The sequence below is a fragment of the Haliotis cracherodii genome, unplaced genomic scaffold (assembly GCF_022045235.1).
Source record: "Haliotis cracherodii isolate W230 unplaced genomic scaffold, xgHalCrac1.p SCAF_1, whole genome shotgun sequence".
Taxonomy (NCBI): domain Eukaryota; kingdom Metazoa; phylum Mollusca; class Gastropoda; order Lepetellida; family Haliotidae; genus Haliotis; species Haliotis cracherodii.
Genome location: NW_027266264.1, coordinates 41783539 through 41808634, shown reverse-complemented (window position 1 = coordinate 41808634; position 25096 = coordinate 41783539). Strand labels below are relative to the sequence as shown.

Below are 25096 nucleotides of genomic sequence, written 5' to 3'. Positions count from 1 at the left end.
ACAGTGATGGAAGGTGGTAGATCTAGGCGGCCATTACAGTAATTGAAGGTGGTAGATCTAGGCGGCTATTACAGTGATTAAAGGTGGTAGATTTAAGTGGCCATTACAGTAATTGAAGGTGGTAGATCTAGGCGGCCATTACAGTGATTAAAGGTGGTAGATCTAGGCGGCCATAACAGTAATTGAAGGTGGTAGATCTAGGCGGCTATTACAGTGATTAAAGGTGGTAGATCTAGGCGCCATTACAGTAATTGAAGGTGGTAGATCTAGAGAGTCATTACTGTGATGGAAGGTGGTAGGTCTAGCGGCAATTACAGTGATTAAAAGTGGTAGATCTAGGCGGCCATTACTGTGATCGAAGGTGGTAGGTCTAGCGGCAATTACAGTGATTAAAAGTGGTATATCTAGGCGGTCATTACAGTGATTGAAGGTGGTAGATCTAGGCGGCCATTACAGTGATGGAAGGTGGTAGATCTAGGCGGCCATTACAGTGATGGAAGGTGGTAGGTCTAGGCGGCCATTACTGTGATTAAAGGTGGTAGATCTAGACAGCCATTACAATGATGGAAGGTGGTAGATCTAGAGAGTCATTACTGTGATGGAAGGTTGTAAGTCTAGCGGCAATTGCAGTGATTAAAAGTGGTAGATCTAGGGGGTCATTTCAGTAATTAAAGGTTGTAGATCTAAACAGTCATTACTGTCTTTGAATGTAGTAGGTCTAGGCGGTCATTACTGTGATGGGAGATGGCTAGATCTAGGTGGTTATTACAGTGGTGGCAGGTGGTAGGTCTATCGGCCATTACAGTGATTGAAGGTGGTATATCTAGACATCAATTACAGTGATGAAAGGTGGTAGATCTGGACAGCCATTACAGTCATGGCATGTGGTAGGTCCAGCGGCCACTACAGTGATTGAAGGTGGTAGATCTAGGCAGTCATTACTGAAATGGAAGGTGATAGGTCTAGGCGGACATTACAGTGATGGCAGGTGGTAGATCTAGAGAGTCATTACTGTGAAGGAAGGTGATTAGATATAGAAGGTCATTACTGTGATGGCAGGTGGTAGGTCTAGGCGGCCATTACTGTGATTGAAGGTGGTAGATCTAGACAGTCGTTACTGTCTTTGAATGTGGTAGGTCTAGGCGGTCATGGGAGGTGGTTAGATCTAGGCGGCTATAACAGTGGTGGCAGGTGGCAGGTCTACAGGCCATTACAGTGATTGAAGGTGGTAGATCTAGGCGGCCATTACAGTGATGGAAGGTGGTAGATCTAGGCGGCCATTACAGTGATTAAAGGTGGTAGATCTAGGCGGCCATTACAGTAATTGAAGGTGGTAGATCTAGGCGGCCATTACAGTGATTAAAGGTGGTAGATCTAGGCGGCCATTACAGTAATTGAAGGTGGTAGATCTAGGCGGCCATTACTGTGATGGAAGGTGGTAGGTCTAGCGGCAATTACAGTGATTAAAAGTGGTAGATCTAGGCGGTCATTACAGTGATTGAAGGTGGTAGATCTAGGCGGCCATTACAGTGATGGAAGGTGGTAAATCTAGGCGGCCATTACAGTGATTGAAGGTGGTAGATCTAGGCGGCCATTACAGTGATGGAAGGTGGTAGATCTAGGCGGCCATTACAGTGATGGAAGGTGGTATATCTAGACAGCCATTACTGTGATGGAAGGTGGTAAATCTAGACAGCCATTACAATGATGGAAGGTGGTAGGTCTAGAGAGTCATTACTGCGATGGAAGGCGGTAGATCCAGAGATCGAGTCATTACAGTGATAGAAGTTGGTAGGTCTAGCGGCCATTACAGTGATGGAAGGTGGTAGGTCTGGAGAGTCGTTGCTGTAATGGAAGGTGGATGGTCTAGAGTCATTATTGTGATGGAAGGTGGATGGTCTAGAGTCATTACTGTAATGGAAGGTGGATGGTCTAGAGTCATTACTGTGATGGAAGGTGGTAGGCCTCGGCGGCCATTACAGTGATTGAAGGTGGTAGGTCTAGGCGGCCATTACAGTTATAGAAGGTGTTAGGTCTAGAGAGTCACTACTGTGTTGGAAGGTGGTAGGTCTAGAGAGTCATTACTGTGATGGAAGGTTGTAAGTCTAGCGGCCATTACAGTGATGGAAGGTGGTAGATCTAGACAGCCATTACTGTGATGGAAGGTGGTAGATCTAGGCGGCCATTACATTGATTAAAGGTGGCAGATCTAGGCGGCCATTACAGTGATTAAAGGTGGTAGATCTAGGCGGTTATTACAGTGATGGAAGGTGGTAGGTGTAGGCGTCATTGCAGTGATTGAAGGTGGTAGGTCTAAGCGGTTATTAGTGTGATGGAAGGTGGTACGTCTAGGCGGCCATTACTGTGATGGAAGGTGGTAGATCTAGGCGGTTATATATGTGATGGAAGGTGGTAGATTTAGGCGGTTTTTACAGTGATGGAAGGTGGTAGATCTAGGCGGTTATTACAGTGATGGAAGGTGGTAGGTCTAGCGGCCATTACAGTGATTGAAGGTGGTAGATCTAGAGAGTCATCACTGTGATGGAAGGTGGCAGACATGTATGTAGATAGAGTGTACATATCAGCAAATGTGGTTTATGAAGCAGAACTTTGTATAGCCTTGCATTTTATAATGCCTTCAAATTAAAATATTTCCAGGCATGGACGCATTTTAGTTGGTCATAATCAACTCAAACTACTGAATAACAAATTCCCACCAACTAGCCCCCAACCCACCCCCACCCTTCTTAACGTTCGATTCATCAATATAAGTTTATGTATTGATATCTATTATTTGTAGAACAGGCATACATTACAAACGTACTTGCAACATACCTGCCAAGTTTGTATCACTACAGATTCCGTCAAATTTGCAATTATAAAGTGGATAATATTTGAGTAATGTCATAACGTTATACAATTGCTGCTATGTTTCTTTGCAGGGAGAAGTTGTTCGCCCACATACAGACTCATACATTTGGCGAGTGGTATGCGCCTTCCTCTCTCCCCACTGTACATCAGTAGCAGGCAACAACGCACGTGCCTGCCAGCCACACGATATCGAGGATCAGGTTTCCAAGACCTAGATACAACTTAACTAAACTTAATTCTACTTACATATTTCATCCTCGAGATCTAGGACCTTTTCTACGAGCTGAAGCCGTGACATATCCTCTGGGTCTTTGTCCATGGCTGTGCTGTTGTCGTCTGCAACCGCCTTCTGATCGTCTGTTTTCTGAATGGTTTCTTCCGAAATCCGCCGCGAACTGGTCGACTCAAGTTCCGCCATTTTCCGCCGGAGCTCGCTGTTTTCTTCTTGTATGCTCTCCAAATGCTTCGTCGAGTCACGTGGCAACGGGGAGGTCCCGCTTTGAGGAATGTGTGGCAGTTCTGCCGAGAGCGAGCGAGGCTCTTTGGTGAGTGTTTGTAAACTCTCGGTCAAGGTTTTGATTCTATCTTGAAAAGAATGATTGTCGTCTTCTAGCTTTTTTACTTTGTCTTTGAGTTCAATATTTTCAACTGCAGCATCATCTGCTTGGATAGACGGAATCTGTCTGCTAAGTTGCAATTTCAAACGTTCGTTTTCGGAAGAAACCCTTTCGTTTTGTATCACTACTTGAACTAATCGTTCTTCAGTGGCCCCGGCCTCTTGGGCCAAGTGTTCAAGCTGTCTCCTGAGATCGACAACTTCCTGGTAGTCACTATCAAGGCTTTTACTCTTCTTTAGTTTGCCCTGCTGCTGGCGATGTGAATGTTGAATAAAGTTCATTTGGGCACACAGGCGCTCAATTTCACGTTCCTTTTCGATAATCTTCCATTTGAGATCATCGGTTTCTATGGTCATTTGTTTTATCTTATCTTCATAATATGCGTTTGGGGAGGAGGGTTCTGGTTTGATATTAAGTAACTGAGTCTTTTCCTCAAGTCTTTCTTGCAAGAACTTCACCTCCTCACGGATATTCTCGTTGTCCTGTTCCACATCGGAAATCTTTTTCCTGGAAACAGAAATCTCCTGTTCCAATAGTTCACATTGTATTTTGAGGTCAATGTCGCCGCTGCTGTCAGTGTCTGAGTCATTGTCCTCACTCTCCTTAATAAACCTCTCCTTCTCTTTTAGCTCGCGTCTCTTGTTGCTGCGGGACATCTTCCTGATCTGCATGTTCAGCCCCTCATTCTCTTCTTCCATCTCCGCTAGTTTCTTCCTCATCATTTTTGTCTCTTCTTCTGTGAATCTAAGCTGCTCTTTTAAGTCATTCTCTCGTTCGATGCTGTCATACAGATCCCGCATTACTTGAGACACGTCGTACTCGCTACTGCTCTGCTTGCCCACTGAGCCCAGCATCGTCTATTATTTAAACAAAGCTGGATTTATTTTACATGAAAAAATGATAAATCATATGAGCAGTATACACAGAATGAATTCATAAACAGTCCCTACTTGAAGAATCAAATTGTATTATTGTTTGCATTAACATATCGCCTGGAAAATGTTGTAACCAGCATATAATAGTTCATATTAAGGTAGCAAATATCCGAGTTAGAGTAGGTCTTCAGCAACCCATGCTTGCCGTTAAAGGCGACTTTGCTTATCGTAAGAGGCGACTAACGGGATCGGATGGTCAGGCTCGCTGAGTTGGATGATGCATGTCATGTCATATTTCAATTGCGTGGTTCGATGCTCATGATGTCAATCACTGGATTGTCTGGTCCAGACTCGATTATTTACAGACCGCCGTCATATACCTGGAATATTGCTGAGTGCGGCGTTAAACAATCAATAAACAAATGTTAGCCGTGTCATAACATGAATATAACAATTAGCAAAACTATCACAAACACATTTGCTCAATGATAATACAGATATATTATTAGAAACTAAAACTTATGATTATTATCAATATATCCGTGCAACAAACTACATGATGCCTAATCTCGTATCAGTCATGTCGTAAAAACACTAAAATACTTTTAATCTTCAACCTGAGACACAATCACCACTAATTCAGTGAGGAAAAATCACAAACGTTTGTGAAATTGAGGGTCAATCTATTCAGACCCCATACCACATAACTGGAACATTTCGGATCCAGCATTGTAGGGAGGGATCCAAAAAACCAAACTCCTCCCTCAGTTGTGGGGTGGGGGAGGTTTCTCTACAACATGCTACTTTTGGTTGTAAAGGGAGGTGTGCAAAATATCAATTCCTCGCTCAGTGTGTGTGTATGTGTGTATCGTTTTGATTTGTTTTGTGTTTTCGTTTTTGTTTTGATTTATTTTTTGTTTTGTTTTTTGTTGGGGGAGAGGGAGGGGGTGAAACTGTCAACATCCTCCATTTGCTTTTCAAAGGGGGCGGACCCCCTGGACCACACACCCCTGGATCCGATCTGCTTATGATTTTTTTCATTTATCCTGACTAACAGCACCAGATGCATAGAAAAAGAGTTACATACATTTTATTTTATCAGGCAAATTATCAAAGCTTAGGAGACTTGAGCGTAAATGAGCTATTTATATACCTGGTTGTACCAGCAGCCTGTTGCAGCTGCGACGTCATCATCAGACGAAGAAGTGGAAATGAAGAAGAAACAAAACGTGGGAGTTATTTTCTCTTCTTGGAATGTTGTTGATTGGGGCAAGTCTGGAGAAACTGATTGTGCACAGTACGTTTTTTCCCTTGAAGGTGAGGGGGGAAAGATTCGTGTTGTGCGCTAGGCGATATGCTTGCTCACCGACTGTGACGTCACGTACAACGTACTGTTCACAAAAAAATCTCTCAAATTTCAAATAAATTATCCGAATATCCAGAGATAGTTTACTGGCAACATTTCATGTGAAGGATGAAGCACGTCCGAGAGAGAGAGAGAGAGAGAGAGAGAGAGAGAGAGAGAGAGAGAGAGAGAGAGAGAGAGAGAGAGAGAGAGAGAGAGAGAGAGAGAGAGAGAGAGAGAGAGAGAGAGAGAGAGAGTATGGTTTTACGCCGCTTTTAGCCACATTTCGGCAATGTCCCAGCAGGGGACACCAGAAATGAGCTTCACACATTGTGTCCATGTCGGTTATCGAACCCGGGTCTTTTGCATGACGAGCAAACATTTTTACCACTAGGCTACCCGACCGCCCCCAAATGTTGTGTAGACTTCATACTAAAACACGTATCCAAACAGTAAAATATAACATCTGACCCGATATGGCCTACGAGACACTAGATGTAAAATCATATGTATAACTTCATGGTCAGGATAAGATATATTAAGACATATACCAATACAGTGCTTAAAGTTAAATTAAATTATGAGAGTCGTTGAACACACATACACATAGGCACAAGCATACGCACACGCACGCACACACACACACACACACACACACACACACACACACACACTCGGAAATAAATGAGTGTCAAGCGCCTTTGGAACATTTGATCAATTAATTTACAAAGAGTATAACACCCGTGTTCACATCTGAGTAATGTTATAAATTTCTCGATTTATGATGAGTTTAAAAAAAATCTAGCATACATTCACACATAGTGTTCATTACATCATAATATAAATCATCATGCATGTTACAATTAATTTGAAAAGTGGACCTCAGTCTCTACAGAGTTAAAACCAAAAAGGGCAAGTTCTATCCTGGTGGGGGACAGGACTATACCTCATTTTTTCAATGTTAATGTTAATTATGATCATGCCTCTCCGAACAAAAATAACTCTCCAAGACACACACAAACCATGCACACGCCCATCTTCCCGAGGCAAGGAAGTTAACTGAACACTGAACTATGCTTGAATTTCTGGGCTCAGTCGTAGCGCCACCAGTGGCTCTTACGAGTTATGTCCCTTCTAGATCCCTTCTATTGACCAATGAGATTCCACCTCTCATATCACATGTATTGGCTTCAAACGAAATGACGGCGCCCAGTGAAGACGATCAGATCGATAATCATGATCTATATTGTAATAAAACCGGGTCTTAGTCTTAGTGCATCAAATCACGCAAGCAACTTGATTAAAAACATGAAAAGATTTGGAAAATATCTGTTAGCGCTAAGTAGGCGGTAAACATGTTTTGCAAATCCTGCAGTCGACCGAAATCTGACACGACAGTTTACGAAACAATTTTGATTGGACTATGTATAGACTCGTTAGTCCAGCTAAATTATAACTCCATAATTCTAGTCTCGTTCGGCAAGGGTTGAAACTGGACTGTTATAGTCGGTAAACTCCCTTCCCTAGGGAAAATGGTTTACGCTTTGGCACAGTAACAGACCAGTGCAGCCGAGGCCATTTCTATTTATAGCTGCACCGTACTCCTCGAAGTGTTGGGTTGTTTCCAAAAACATATATGCTGTGAGGAGTAGGTACGAGCTAATTCCGCTGCATGAAAAGCCAAGTTTGAGATAATTTGGGAATGCAGTATTTTGGACAAAAAATATTCTTATGCGCACAATAAAAATACGTCAACGAAGAGGAAATAACAAACCTGATCAATGAAAAAGTAAAATTTGCGATAAAACATCACTGAGCTTGATGATTTACTGTTCTGCTAGCCATTGTTTTATATGCATAGATTAAGATCACGGTGTATATATTCTTGTAAACTTAGCCGGAAATAGCAATAAGATGTGCACACAATTTGTCACAGATGTACCGGTGATTCAGTTACAAAATGCACAATAACATAACTTATGCAATGATCGGAAACAATTGTATATGAAACTATTATCTTACCAGGAATAATATATTCCAGTATCGTGTTTTTTCTGTCGCAGCTTTTACTATATATATTTATGATAAAAATACTAGTAACCATAAGTGTAGCACATTGTTATATTGCCAGATATTCTTTAGGTATGGAACATTAGGGCGAGTCACCCTTGAGGCTTTCCGCGGCCCTGCTACTTTGATCGTGAAAACTATATGCTGACATATAATAGTCAATATGCACCAAATATGACTTTTAACGAGTCAGCGTATGGCATATATGATGTATGTATCCAATCACTGTCAACAAGTTTACAGATATACTTATCGATATTTGTGAAAGGTTTATACCAAACAAGATAATTACAGGAAAGATAAACCTAGGGTGAAAAATGAAATTGGTACATTAATTCGTAAACGTAATCTGCAAAGCGAAGAAACTCAACTTCACATTGGGAAGGGTTTAGACGATGAGCAAATAGGGCTGTATCCGTTATAAAGAACGCTAAAGAACCTAATTACTCAAAACTAGATTCCACGATTAATGACAATTGTAATAGTTAGACATGGTGGTATGTAGTAACAATATACAGGAAGAGAAAAGAAATATATGTATTTTTCCACCTATTACTTCTCAAAATAAAGTATATAATGATCATGTATCGATAGCCACTACCTCCTCCAAATATACATGAAAACAGTCTTGACAACATTACACAACATAACTAACTCGTTCTGATGTCAAAGAAATACTTATCTCAGATGATGTAAGTAAAGCCAATGTCTCAGATAGATTTGGCAATACTTTCCTTAAATTAACAGCTGAAGACGTACAGTATCCCCTTACATAGATTTTCAATCAGTCACTTCAAAATACCCCACATAAAGCATTAGTTATTCCTATATACAAAAAGGGCTGTGTAAGCGAGCATACTAGCTTATATATAGGCCTGTTACCTTCACATGTTGTTTGATGAAAGTTGAAAACAATGTTTATAAAAAAATATATAGCTAAAATGGATAGAATTATCAATAAACCGCCCACATGGTATCAGAAATGAGCGGGCCACTGTAACTTGATAATGTCCTCATATTGCTTTGCGACGGGTCATTATTACGCCCGTTGTAAGGTGACCTCATAGGGATAGGGATAGGTGACGTCACGTTCAATAGTGACGTCATCTGGTTTGTTCTATGACGTTTCCATATTTGTAAAAGTGGGTCAGTGACATTCGTGTTGATTGCACTAAATGTTTCAAAACCGATATTGTTGTTTATTTTTATTTGATAATACAAACCATTTCAGCTATAATAACGGTAACGTTATTTTTTAAGAGTTTTCTGCGATATAAGCAAGGCATATATTAAAGTAGTAACTTTTAAATATTTTTAGAGTTAGTCGTAATCTAAAGAACTGGTTTGATAGTGATCTTCATAATCGAGTTTATAATTCGGAATTTATGCCCGTGGTGGCAGGCGTCCCTCAAGGATCGGTGTTGAGACCATTACTTTTCGCGGACGATACATCATTATATTCAACGGTTGATTACCCAATTACTACAGCAACACGTTAAAATGATGATCTAGAAACAATTTAAATGTGGGCAGATCAGTGGCAGGTAAGTTTAATCCAGAAAAAGATACAGAAACAATACAGTTCAGTGAAAAAAGTAATAGATGTTACAAAACCTCAATTGTTCATGCACTGTATTCCTTTAACTTAAGTTGAAAGACATAAACACTTGAGTTTAATTCTTCAAAACGATGCAAGTTGGAAGTTGCCAGTTCAGACAGGTAGAGAGGTATACACACCCATTTTTAATTGTCTAGGTAGTTTTAAATATCGTTTATCCATGAAAGCCCTCTAAATTATATATAAAACCTTTATAGCTCTTTTGGTTATTATAAGTATATATGGAGTAATTGTACGATTGCTAAGATAACATTATTGTATTTTGGGCAACAGGGGTTTTATATATAAACTAGTGATTTCATCAGGTGTATAAGTATTTAATATAAAAAAAAGTCCAGATATTCGTGCTTGTCCACACAATCCACACAAGATCTTTCCCCGTTCAACGGCTCTTCATGTGTAATGAAAACTTAAACTTAGATTGTAGTCCTAGGCGACGCACAACAGTAGTATTTGTGGCGTCATAATGCCTATGATGCAACTGTGATGTATATATTATATTTTTTTTAAATAGATTAGTAATACATTCTCGATTCAGATTTTCAGATTTGGTTGTCTCATAAATCTGATAGAATCATTTCAAATGACCCATCCTGCTCATGTGGAGCTACTTATGAAAATACCATTTATTACTTATTTGTGTGTCCATATTACGCCATTATCAGAAACAGTATATATTATTATACACATAAAACCGATTTATATCATAATATTAAAGGTCTGGACAGGAAATCATAGAAATAATTCAATCTGTACGTATCTCAGAATTAATCAATACGGTCTTATATTTCCAGTATTTACTTATTATCTAATGGTTATCTTATTGCTTAACTGAATTAGTATCTGATGTAAATATTATAATGTAAAATTAATGGTCTCTATTTGGTATGTCATGTAATATAATTTCAGGTTTTTGTATTGGAGCGGCATTAAGATAAGCAAGCCATTGGCTTATTTGCCAATCCATTCCATTATGAAATAAATATGTTTTAAACATTCATTGTCAACTAGGGTTCATTTCGAGGCCCCAATAGCAGTAATCTGACCGTGTTTTTTTGTAAATAAAGGTGAGTTGGTGCGAGTTGCCGATCAGTTCACACAAGGTTTTACCGAAATTTATATAACCAATACTGAATGAAAGTTTGAATAAAATTAATAATACATAACAAACACAAGTCCAGATAGGCAATGATCACTGGTTCATAACCAGATAGTGCAATAAAAGGATTAAATTGCGTACTTCAGTACGCATTCTTCTTTGAATATAACTGACTTTATGTAATGGCAATCATTAGGAATTATGGCTGCTGAAGAAATTGCATCTATAGCGTTCCATGGCCGTTGAGCTCATTACCCCTTAGTCCAATCTATCAAGGGGTGGCTGAAATGTTCTCATCCAAACAATGATGGACTGCGTTGATGGAGTTGATCTCCTCCGAAGTCCACACATTTCTGGCAACGATGCTGGAGTTGTCTGGATCCCGCTAGTGTAGAAGACTTTCCCCCTGTATTGTAAAAAGTCCTCCATAGCAAAAATATCTGTCATCATCATTTGCATGGAAATTGCCAGACAGTTCTTTCTTTAAGTTTAGGAAGAAGTGGTAATCCGACGGTGCTGAATCTGGTGACGACGGAGGATGGCTTATGAGTTCAAAGCCTTAATCATCCATTGCAGCCATGGCGACAACAGATTTGTACAAAGCACAGGTGTATTGTCAGCTAGGTATACTTAAAAAACGACGTCAAGTCGCACAAGAGGCGGTAAACCTGGACCGTTTCTGATAAAGAGCCATAGGCCTTATAATGCAGTGTGCTGAAACCTTTCCCATACCTAGTTCATTCCCCAGAATGTTCTCAACTCTCTTATGAGATTTACATACTCTATTGGTAATGTAATGTGTAGTGTGTCGTTGATCATCCATAATCATATCATGTATTTCCTTAGTTGTTTTCAGTCGGAGGTCTTCCTGATTTTTTATCATCTTCTAATCTTTCTTTATCCCTATGGAACTCCACTGTCCATCTTAGCGGCAAAGTTTATGACTTCATACTGTCATGAACATTACTAATTCTGTGGGACTTAATATATCATGTAAATTCACCAAGTGAAAAATCCTTGGAACTGTTGAATCATCACTGCTCAACATCAATGTATGTGGTTTGATTGGTGTCATTTAATCCTTCATGATGTTACTTTCATAAGTGATGCGAGTAAACCCAGGGATTAAGGCTTTAAAACTGTTCAGTCTTGAGTCCTCAGCATCTGCTCAGTGTGTATTGTTTGTTTTATCCATTTAATGTGAATTTAAATGTTGAACTCACTTTATTAGATGTATAACATACTTTAGGTATTTTGTTTGGTTTGCTGAAGGTGTATGCAAACTGAGATATCTTTTCCCTTAGTTAACCAGGCACTATTTGTGTATGATCTTCCTAGAAATGGACCAGGCCCAAGTAGAATAATTTGCACAGACTTCGATTTTGTTTTTTAGTTAAAATTCCAAACAGGAATAATTATTCCTAATACGCTGTGGCTACTTGAATATGATTTCACAACTACAAGTGAAGTCCAGCAAGCAGGCGTATCCTACTCGCGGCTGTACATACAGGTGCTGTCGGAATACCAGACTGACTAACAGTAAAGATATAAACATATATATACACTTTTGGACAACAATAGACAGACAAAGAGACAATAGCGTTGCCCTGGACATGGGGCTTATGGGTGTGATTACGGTCACGGCCCAGGGGAAAATGGATTAAGGCTATAAATGTCATAATGTGAAATGCTGTGTTAAGACAATGGTACAACTGACCGCTGTTACGCATGGATTACGTCATGTTGAATATTGCAGATTTCCTAAATGATATGTTCTCAACATTGTGCAAAAGGTATGTTGTTCAGAAGCTACAATTGTTTAACAATGCGTTGTCACTCTGTGACAATACAAACAAGAAATATACAAGAGAAAATACATGAGAATATTGAGCCATTCAATACGGAAGTAAGAGAGTATATTTTACATAAAATACAAGGAAAGGAAAACTACTACTACTACTACTACTGTCCATCTTTTACTGCTACGTACATCAAATAGCATCAATATTTGTTCTTTAATAGGATTTATTCTGTTAGACAAAGTTTGTTTGTGAGTATTATGAATCACAAATGCCGAAGAAGAAATCGGTAACCCCACGTCAAGGGGCTTACGATGTCGTTCTGTATTCACCCAGAGGGTCGGTCGGTCATAATTGCACCTGAATCTGTCATCTTTCGGGAACCCAGCAAGGATGATGTTTGTGTTCAGACGTGCTTATCTAACAACCAGTTACCATAGGCATGCATGATAAAACAAAGTGATCAGCTTCAGCACTTTACCTACCATCTGCTAGTTGTTGCTTTGCAGAAGTTTGTATCTATGAGATTTAGAAGTTAGAGGTCGCATACAGTTAAGTTCACAGTTGTACGTTCTTAAGCACTAAAGTTTCACAGAATCGAACATGACACACGCGAGGTCATGTCATAATCGCTTCAGCATACATTGATCTAACGCCGCTTTTCTGAATGCCTGCCAACTACGTCAGTCACGCCACCTGTGTGCAGGGACAGCATGTGTTACAGCTACGGTTACCATAGACACTAGTACATACGCAACTCTGTATTTTTATGCTACTATAGAAGAAAAAACATTCAATCGTAATTCTCGAAATTTCGAGTACATCACATTACAAACAGTACAACACATGACAGACAGTACATCACATTACAAACAGAACATCACATGACAGACAGTACATCACATTACAAACAGAACATCACATGACAGACAGTACATCACATTACAAACAGTACAACACATTACAAACAATACAACACATTACAAACAACACTTAATACAGATACTGTTCAGTCAGTACCCATGTACATATTATGGAGCTATAGCTGACTACTTACTATATCTTGTAAATGAGTAAAGCATTTCTTTAAAAAGGTCACAATAGCCTTTTGCTTGAATATCCCCTTACATATTTCCATCCACACCTAACACAGTTCAAGGGATATAACTCCATCTGACAGCGCCTTCAGACACGAGCGATTTTCAGTAGGTTTCATTTTCCAGGAGGACTGATCTTGACAAACATGATATACAATAATAAAATAAAAGACTGTTGACGGTTTGAAACCTAATATGAGCAACACTCATGACAAGAGTAATTTACCATGTGTCTACCACACTATAACACAAATGTTCATAATTCTGTAACTGTCTGCGTCTTGTCAGTGGGTGTTTTTCAAAAACAAATTATCAGCAGGACCAACTGAGCTAGCGTTACCGGCTGGTGATGGTCCTGTCGTAGGCGTCGTTTCATCTCATCGCAGACATGTTCTATAGCGGAATGGTGTGGAGAAACAACCGGACATGGGGGTACAGCAATTATATGCTACCTCAAAAGGTCTGTTACAACACAGGCATTATCCTGCTGCAACGCGACGTTACCTCCCTGCATTTGCACAAACACTAGAACATGATCTCGAAGGGTGCTGTCCCGGCAGCGTAAGCCATTCAAATTGCTGTTAACAATGATGAGTTGTGATGCCACTCCATACAATTACACTGCATTACACCCAAGACTGACGAAATTGAGTTAACGCAAGTGTCACTAAAACGTTCTCCTGAACGCATGTAGACCATTGCACGGCTATCAGAGCTGTTCATGCACATGCAAATTGTGAATCAATTGGGAGGTCGAGGAGATGTCTTGAAAGATGCATTATTTAATTTCAGAATAAATGCTCAGTCAAGTTGTAAATGCGAAAATCGACTATACCCGACACTTATGATGCTATTTAGACCCCCTAATTTGACAGTCTCGCACTCCGACTCCGACACACCTTTTGGTAACAAAGTTGTAAGTACTCTCTACAGCTGAGAACATCCTATTACAGGTCACGACGACCTTTCGCGAACTTTGACCGACCAATGACATGACTAACAGGAAGTTAGCCACTATTTGTATAGAACTTTATCTGAAGCACAGTTATCTTTTCCCGTTAGTATATAACGGAACAACGACAACAATCTTCATCATCATCATCATCATCATCATCATCATCATCATAATAATGATAATAATGTCAGGCCTATACGTACTTAGGGATGCAGATTAGGGACAAACTCCAGAATGCTATGGTTGCCGAGAGGGGACATCGCTTTCTCGCTTTCTCGCTCTATGGCTTTATAGCTTTCTCGCTTTCTCGCTCTATCGCTTTCTCGCGGTATAGCAATATTTCCTCTTGGCCACTATATGGGTTTCTTTACGATAGAAAGTATATACGTAAAACAACATTAATGAATTGTTAAACCTGACCTCAGTGGGGGGAGGGGTTTTAATCATAAAAGAGAGCTGAGATTTTTCCAGTCACATTACAAATTATACATATGGACAGAATGTTGAAATTTTCTCACTATCTACTTAGACATAATTTAACAGTACAAATATGGGTGCGTATATAACAATCCACGTATTTCTGCGTGAAAAAGAATTTGATTGGTTTATGGCCCTATTTAGGAGTTTTATTGGATCCCCGGCCCCCAGGCCAAGTTATCAAAACAAATAGCAAGTAACCCCGCTCATTAGCGCTGAGTAGTACGTACTTCCTAAAAAACAATATTTTCCTCCTAAAAACCAGGTTTATATCAATGTTTATTCTGTTTGCGGAGTAGATGGCATCATAGTGGAAGTCCTCACCCAAGCAATGGTAATACTACCGGATGTCCAAATGTAATTTCTAGTTTTGGGATGACATATTGTTCTCAGTAACCGTAATGTGTTTAACAGATAGTTAATTGCTTTTATATTCAAGTTGGGATTTCCAATATTCAAAGTGTGCAGTGAGGCCGTCTTATCAACAGTCATTTCTGAGACATAAATGCAAAGTATAATTTATTTTGTCTACTCTCATTTTTTGCAGTTATAATTAACTCTTACGTTAATATTCAAGATTTACAGTACATACTATTCAAAAGAAGTTAAAGAACACCCGATTCTTTCATATGACTACGGTTAATCATTAGAGAAATGCGATAGAGCGAGAAAGCGATAGAGCGAGAAAGCGATAATTTCCATAATGCCGTACATTAAAACGGTTTTTGCTGATATTTAGTGATCCATTCCTGTAATTCTCACCACTATTTTGCCTCTTATGATTAGATTTTTTAAACATCTTGTAGTAGATAAATATGATACAAATGCACACATAATTTTTTTCTCGTTTAGTTTGTATATTTTCTTGTAGTGTAGTAAATACGCAAGATTCACAGAATACAGATAGTCACTGTTCATATTTTAATTTTGTACATAGTAACACCCCCCCCCCCCCCCCCACCCCCCCCCCCCCCCCCCATATTCCTCCATCAATCTTAAAGCTGATTAAAAAAAAAGAGATCATATATTGACAAATAATTGTCAGTTTTATCAGCTACTGTTTGTACTGTTTGCAGCGTCCAAAGAATTATTTTTTTCGGTCATTAGATTTGGAATTGTTCGGTCATTAGATTTGGAATTGAAGCCGAATATGTGCTCGTCCGATTTCGGGATCACAATTATGTTTATTAAGTTGCAAATACATTATGCAAACAAAAGTTATACATGTACACAGTTATGTTTCCCTCACAAAATACAGATGGATTAGATATATGTCTCTACCTTAAGTCACATGTACGACTTTCGAGAGCGTCATTAAGCCGTAACCCCATTCCTTGGACAATAGAAATGAAATGCGTTGTAAATATTTTTTAAGAACAACTCGTTTCTTATAATTACTTTCGATCAAACTGTCTTCGGGAATTAAATTTAATGCATAAGTGCTTGTAAAATAAAGTTTAACTTTCCCGCCAGGAGAGACTAGATATCCGATTATAGAATATGCTCAGGCAGGAATATATATATTGATGTGTCAAATTTCTATCCATGTAAACAGTATGGTTAACAACTGTGCTTCTGATGTGAGTTATTTAGTTATCTACTACATTTTTACACAGACAATGAGTCGGACACACACACACACACACAAACACACACACACATACATACCTAATTTTGACAAAACTATACTTAAGATATACATAAAATATTACAATGATAGCTGATTTAATATATGTTATAGATAATCATAGTAATGCATTTCATATTGTTATCATCTTTAGCTATGTGGCCACACTAATTATTATGTCTCTCCATATGTGTAGCTTACAAAAGTATACATATCAACTGTGGTAACGCCACAGCGATGGGGGCAGTGGGGTAGCCTTGTGGTTAAAGCGTTCGCTCGTCAAGCCGAAGACCAATTTCGATTCCCCACATGGGTGCAATGTGTGAAGCCCATTTCTGGTGTTCCCCGTGATATTACTGGATTATTGTTAAAAGGGACGTGAAACCATTCTCACTCACTCACTCACAGCGGTGTTTCTCAAATTATTATATGCAAGTTCATATAATTGTAGATTTGCACAAGACAAAAAACACAATTCAAGTTCAACATACGTCAAATGTCAAAAAGAATATTTACGGACAACAGTATGACACACTGTAACATCATAAACTACCGAAAACAAGTTATAGAACACCCAAAATTATAAGATTGTATTTTTGCAAAACAATCAGCCATGACTAATGAACCATAGTCTTATTAACTTCTTTTGAAAAGCATATATTTAGATTTTAACCTGATTTATTCAGAGCGTATTGCCATGATCTGCCACATTCATACAACTGAATAGGGCCATAAATCAATCGATTACATTTAACGCAAAAATCTGTGGATTGTTTTAAAATTAACTACGTATGTACAGTTAAATTATGTTTTAAGTAAATAGTGAGAAAGTTCAACATTCCCTCCCAATTGGAGCAGATACCACATGCGGCCCCTATAGAGGTCAAGAGCGGATATTGCTTGACCGCGAGAAAGCGAGAAAGCGATGGAGCGAGAAAGCGATAAAGCGAGAAAGCGATAGAGCGAGAAAGCGATAGAGCGAGAAAGCGATAGAGGGATAAAGCGAGAAAACGATAGAGCGAGAAAGCGATGTCCCCTCTCGGCCATCATAGAATGCCCATATCAAGGAAAAACTTCCGGCAGCGTAATAAAAAAAATGTTGACTTAAGAAAATCTGGAGTTCAGAGCTGAACGCTCGCAACAAAGTCAAAGCCACAAATACTTATGCTGTGCCCATTCTTTCGTATTCTTTTGGTGTTGTTGATTCGACGAAAACCCTCACACGAAGAAAAATGGCAGACAATAGATCCCACCACCCTCGCTCTCACCTCAATCCCTTATATTTACTAATTATGATGAACGGGCGTGGTTTGATTCATGTGGAGGCTCTTCATGATAGAATTGTTTTGTGCACTTTTGCACACATTTATTGGTCTGATGATCCCCTTGTGAAGCATGTCAAGTCCCATGATGAAAACAAGGCATTCCACAGTTTTCTGAAACGAGCCAAGGATGTGGGACATAATCTGAATGTCAGTGTTGATTATGTTGATGATTCTGTACTGCTGGACGGTACAGAAATGAGTGTCAAGCAAACGAAGTGCCATATCAAATCGGCCCAGACTCAGTTTTTCAAGGAGAGGCTTTCTGAACGACCACAGCATCGAGTTTATGTGCAGTGTGTTGAGAAGGTAAGCAACCAAGTACTTTCAACGACTCTTTTGAAGACTGATGTTTGACGTATTTATTGATAAACTATTTTCATCTGTTTGCACTTTACAGTGACCAACACTTCACTTCACTTGATCAATCTTTGGCATCAGTAGTGCGTTATATCGCCATTTTTTGTCAAACATCCATTGACTAGGTGGGACATAATGGGGAAAGATCTGGGGTCATTGCTGGCATCAGCATTCTACAGATGTTGTACTGCTGAAGGTGAGGATTGACGATTCGTACACGGTGAGCACGGGCGTTGTCGTCCTGAAAGACAAAACGTCGACCCCCACACCGTTCAAACGGGACAAGAACGGATGTCTGTATGTTACCCCGATAGTACTGTCCAGTGACCCTTCCTAGCACAATACGGAGTAGGGTTCGCCCAGTCATAGGGATGCCCCCTAACACCATAGATCTACCGCCAAACCTGTCATGAAGTGTCGGGTTGACATTGACTTGACGTTCATTTCGACGACGCCAGAAACAACCACGCCTATCAAGTAAGAGCAAAGTGAATAGGGACTCATCTCAAAACATGACACGTGAACAGTGACGATAACCCCTGTTTAGACTTTGTGTACACCATTTACGTCTTTTGGCAATATGACGATATGTAAGGAGCGGCACAACACCTGGCCGTTGGGAGATGAGCTGCATGTATACTTTCTAGACTTTCTGACCGTCTAGGGGCGGTCGGGTAGCCTAATGGTTAAGGCGCTCGCTCGTCACGCCATTTCTGGTGTCCCCCGCCGTGATATTGCTGGAATATTGCTAAAAGCGGCGTAAAACCATACTCACTCCTCACTCTGACCGTCTAACCTGTAATTCGTACTCCAGTGGTGTCACAGGGTTTTTATACTGCTCTGAAAGAAGTTATACTGCTCGTGTCACGGTCTAGTGACCGTGCCACTCCCCCGCAATCATTGTACAGTTTCCGACACAATTCGGCAAAGTCCGACGGTCGTCGTTGTACATTGTCATTGCATTCTGAGATAGAGAATTAGTGACCCTCATATTTTGTTTTCTTTTGATTTAATGGCTCACTCTTACCATGTATTGACTTGATGTATGGTATCTCCTATATGTCCGCTACCTTATTCAAGTGTTGAACATGGTTTTATTACTATGACTTTCAAACATTAGGGGAATTCAGATATTTCTCATGTTTTTATGATCATCCTTGCCCCCTTAATAATTGTACATAACTTGTTGAAAATATATAATGATTCCGTTGGATAGCTTATGTTCAGTGCTTTATTCTTATATTTTCATCTTACGTATGGATATAGTAGTTAGTTTGTTGTTCGTGTTTTTCCCTTGTTAAGAAATACACTATTGTAATCCACGGCTGTCTAGGAGAGATCTCTCTCCGAGATCCGCGCGCAGTATATTTAACGTTTGTCAAGATCTTGTGTCTTTACCCAAAGAATTCATTTCGCCGTTTTCCGGGTCCCTTCGGTACTGGGTGGTTTCGCTAGTAACTGATTACAGGACACTGGTGATCTAGTACTGACTTGTATTGAGCTAAACCTACTAACTTTTCCATGATTGCCAAGCTTTTGAGGAATTTTAGTATTTCCTTGCTCAGTTAAAGTGACTGAATCTTAAGTCTATTATACCAGTTTAATATTTAGACGTTCTCGTCTATTTGATTGTGTAAGTGACTTATTTTAGGGGTAGGCGCTAGAGAGACAGACAGACAGACATATTCTTAATTATAGTCTCCAAGATATACACATTAATATCCAAGATATGTTGCATTAAAATCATCCCTTTGGATTAAAATACACGGACCATTCATTATGGAATTATGAGAGACTGTAGTAAAAGATATTATGCATCCTACATATAAATACTGTCACAACATTACTGGAACACACTTTTCTCCGTTGCTGCAGAATATACAAAGAGGTTGTGGCTAGATAATATGGCTGATATTCACTAGACTTTAAAAAACATAGCTGCTCTAGCTTTGATTAGTTTGAAATGAACAACTAAAATAACACGCATTTTGCAAAAGATTAAAACGTAAATCATTATAAACAGGATAATTCAATAAATCATGGACTTTGTTTTCACTGGTGTTATCTAGGCATAAGTAAACTCCACCTCTGTGTTCTATGAGAACTAGGTGATGTGGGTTGTAATTAGGCAGGGTAATTAGGCGATGTGTGTATACTCTTTTTAAAATGAAAACCACGCGTAACGAACCATTTGATCATAAAATGTCTGTCATCAAATTGCAACCTTTTCATAATTCAGCTTTCCCAACATGTTTTTCATGTTATGAAACCCCGGGTGTCACTCTAATTATAACTCTAGATTATGTTAATGTTAGAGACGAATTTTAGGTATTTGTAGTTCATTGAAAATCATTTTAATTGTAACTAAGTTAGGGTTTGTATGTGTACGTGTATGAATCTGTTTAGTATAGTTATAAGATAAAACATAAGAATCAGCCAGCCCTTGCTGCCAGCGGACGTTTTAGGCTATCTTCCCGGGGGTTGGTGACAGTAATAATATAATGTTGCAGCTAAGACTTAAAAAAGTTAATTGTCTTGTGTGGAGTCTTAATGGTCGTGACCTGGTCAACCGCGATAAGCATCCCACAAGAATTTCAGATATAGAGTTGGACGAATGAGTGTCAGAAAGAGAGCAGAGAGTTTTAAGATGTTTCTAAGAGGGTGTAAAAAGATTGTGTCAAGGGAATAAAGGACATACGTTTTTTTAACCTGTCCAAGTTACTGTACGAGCCTCTATCAAAGTTACGAAGTTACTATCCTGCATCTATCCTGCATTTATCCTTCAACAGTGCTTCAACTGTTCATTATATTACAACCTATTCTGGGAGTGTGTGATATATCATTCAATCATTGTGTGGATATTCACTGAATTTATGGAAATATGTCATATGGAATTTGTGAAGTTAAAATCTCCAATAATTAAATATGTTAAGACTTCACAGTTCCGTCACTTCATACTTGAAAGGTTTTCCTCTTTGTTCAATGTTTTCTGATATTATGTTCTATGGGGATGTGACCTGAAAACTCGGACTACACCTTCGAACATGTGCGTATGTGTTGCATGTCTGTATTGTATATATGTGTAGTACGTCTTTGTTGTTTTTGCGTGTTCATACCCTCCTCGGTGCCTTATGAGACCGTACAAGCCCTTCTCCCTCAGACAGTACTTTACTCGAATGTACATACTGTTATGTGGCAGTAGATGTAGTAAGTTTAATGCTAACGATTGTTAGTGGCAGCAAATTGAAGCGCTAGTAAAATGTCAAGTGCTTTTCTTTCTAGATTTTTTTTATTGACAGTATACGACAAAATGAATACTTACGAGCGTGTCGACACTGGTATAGATTACATTGATCAAGCAGTTTCGCATGGTAACACTTTCCTTATAAGGGCAAGACGGGGCGATTCGGGGCCTTGTACGACTTCAGTTGCGACTTATCCACTTGCCTGTGCGGACATGATAACTATCTGACACCGACTGTTCTGCCTGCTTCCAAAACTGCTTTCCTACACGTGCCCCATTCAAGATATTCGGCTGTGAAATACGTGAGTGCACTGTCTTATGTAATTGGGGCTGTTATTTATTGCTACTGCCATTGTAAACACGCCCCATTATAATTCTGGAAACCATTTTTTCCAAAAACTCACGGCGCTGTGGCCAGTGTCAAACAAAGGTATTTACAGAATTCAACATGCTATTTTCATTGGTATGTACTAAGGAACAAAAAATGAAAACCAAATTTCAAAAAATCAAAATTTTAACTATGTCGCTCATGGGCAAACAGTGGCCCAAGGGTAGGGCCATTGGAGAGAATATTTTCCTTTGCTCAAAACACATGTTTATTTTTTGCAAATGCATAAAGGTGTGTCTAAGAGTATCATGACACATATTTCAATTCATTTTAACTTAATTCATCTAATTTACAGCGTTATTAAAATATCTCGCGAATGGGCGGAACCATTTGGCCCTATGTGTAAATAACTTCCTCTTCCTGTTTTTTTTGTTTTGGAACATGCATAAATGTGTGTCTACAAGTATCGTGACCCTCAAGAACTCCGACGAGATACCAGCCAGCATTAAACCGTGTCCAGATAACACAACTACCTCGTGCTTGGGATTAATCTGTGCCACAATCAATCTGTCGCATGATGCCTGTTTCGAGGCCATTTTATCCAGATTGCAACAATCGGCGCCAATTAACCGTTGGCTTCCTTTGGAAATGTTTCCACCTTTGCTATCTTATTACTTTTCTTGTCTATACATATATTTTTCTGTTGTTTCATAGGGTGTGCTGCATCTTGTGGCTAGCCACTACATACGTTGAGGTGAAGTGAGGAGGGTTTTAACGTCGTGTCCAAGATTATTGCACTTATATAGAGACGTGCTTCCACGTGTGTGTGTGCGTGCGTGCGTGTGGGTGGGTGTGTGGGTATGTGGGTGTGTGCGTGCACGCGGCTGCTTGTACTAGTCCCGACTTATGCCGATTTTATAATGCTAACCCATTGAGATACCATACCGCAGTTTAACATAAATACCCCACTCAGTCACAGTATACTGACAGTCTTTGTTTTAGTCCCTGAACACCGAGCGCCATGCAGGGTAACAACATGTACCATATTTCTGCTGTCATATTATTCCACTCTTATTAATCGCTACAGAGAATTATGCTGGAAGAAAAAGTCAGAAAATGCGAAAATACAGTAAACGGAATCGCTGGAATTGTTATTAACAGTCAATAGTTTTGTAAAATTATATCATCACTTACGAACAGTTTTCGCGCCGTCTCATGCACAATATACCAAGGGTGAGTGAGTGTGTGAGGTTTAAAGCTGATTTGAACCGCATTAAAGCTTCATCACGGCGTGTCAGCTTAATGTGGGAGGAAAGCCTGAAGTGATGCAGGTCTCAGGGGTTTACCACTTTGGTGAAACCGGATATGGTGCTGACAGGCCTAGAAACCGGCATAATCGGGCCTGTTACGACGTAAATTGTAATAAAAAGGTAAATTGTAATACTTGCAGCAAATTGTAATAATTTTGACGTAAATTGTAATAACAACGTAAATTGTAATAATATTTGACGTAAATTGTAATACGCAAATTGTAATAAAAATTGACGTTAATTGTAATAATCTCTACTTGCGGTAAAATGTAATAAATTCTTACGTAAATTGTAATAACCTTACTACCGTAGTGTCAAAGACGCGAACTGACTAGAAATGATCTTTGTCAGTTGAGCTTGTGTTTCACATGTACAATTCGAGAAATACTGTGTATGATGACAAACGTACAAAACTGTTAAGTTAGGGATGGTTGGTATAGGCTTTATCGTACAATCGCCATTAAAGGGTGGTATCAACATAGTGAAAGACATTTATTGGAAGTGATGTGATGTTTGTGGCATGCTATCATCTACGTAGAAGATACTACCATCTGCGTAGAAAATACTATCATCTACGTAGAAGATACTATCATCTAAGTAGAAGATACTCTCATATACGTAGAAGATACTTTCATCTACGTATATGATAGTATCTTCTACGTAGATGATAGTATGCTATCTAGATACTATCGTCCACTTACATACTTTCATCTACGTACATGATACTGTCATCTAGAGTATGCAGAAGTGCAGTCATATGTGATACCAATGACATAGAGCTCACATTTACTGTCATTACATACACACCTACATGCGCGCACACACACACATACATACATACATACATACATACATACATACATACATACATTTAACATACATACATATAGTGTTTGTGGGGATGTTTTTGTATGGGTATGTAGTATGTGCAACACGTGTTTGTGTCTGTATCTGTGTGTGTGTGAATGTATGTGTGTGCGTGTGCGTGCGTGCGTGCGTGCGTGCGTGCGTGCGTGTGTGTGTGTGTGTGCGTGCGTGCGCTTGTGTGTGTGTGTGTGTGTGTGTGTGTGTGTGTGTGTGTGTGTGTGTGTGTGTGTGTGTGTGTGTGTGTGTGTGTGTGTGTGTGTGTGTGTGTGTTTTTGTGCTGATGAGGCCCAATCTGAGGTTTCTTAGATAGTTACTAGTCTTTTCATCAGAATTTTAACAAAGTATGTTGTAATTTCATTGCAGTGCTTGTTGTTTGTTGGAAGATACGTTTATCTAATGTATTTGCTACATTCTAATTCGTATATCTACAGGTTTGAATTTCTATTTTATCTTTTAAAATATCTTACTTTGTTCATTTGTTACATTTTGCATAACCTTTAATTGCTCATATCAGCATTTTTGTGGGACCTCTCACAAAGTAGTGTCACTCATCTTTCACTTGGAACTATATGTAGAAGTGCAGTCATAGATCTGATACCAATGACATATAGAGGTCGTATTTACTGGCATACATACATACATACATACATACATACATACATACATACATACATACATACATACATACATAAACAAATACATAAACAAATACACAAACACACACATACATACATACCCATGTGTGTATGTGTTTGTATGTATGTGTGTATGTATGTGTATGTGTGTGTGTGTGTGTGTGTGTGTATGTGTGTGTGTGTGTGTGTGTGTATACTGATGAGGGCATAGTATCGGAGATAAATATAATTTGGTTTCTTAGTTAGTCACTATTCTTTTCATTGGAATGTTAAGATGGTATGCTATAATTTCAATATTGTATTACAGTGCTTGATGTTAGCTGGAATTATTTTAATCCTCTTAAACCCCCAGAGAAGATAATCCTCTGAGGTAATTTTTGTCCGTATATATGTCACAAATTAGTGATAACTTATGAAAAACGTAATTATCTGTTTCGAAAACTATGTACCGCATTATACGTGAGGTACAAAATTTGGTATCAAGATTGCTTGGCGCAATCAGTCAACGATTGTCGAGTTTAATGATCTTAGAATACTCTTCGTATAAGGTCAAAGAGAATATTTACGTTAGTGACAAAAC

General features: G+C 39.1%; 1 protein-coding gene across 1 annotated transcript in view; it reads right to left on the bottom strand.

The window, feature by feature from the left end:
• The window catches only part of LOC139478039 (uncharacterized), a 73994-nt gene that overhangs the window by 25938 nt on the left and 22960 nt on the right, over positions 1 to 25096 (bottom strand). Inside the window, exon 3 of the mRNA XM_071260410.1 lies at positions 3118 to 4345. Within this exon, the coding sequence (XP_071116511.1) occupies positions 3118 to 4345 (1228 nt within the window). The remainder of the gene's footprint in view (positions 1 to 3117; positions 4346 to 25096) is intronic.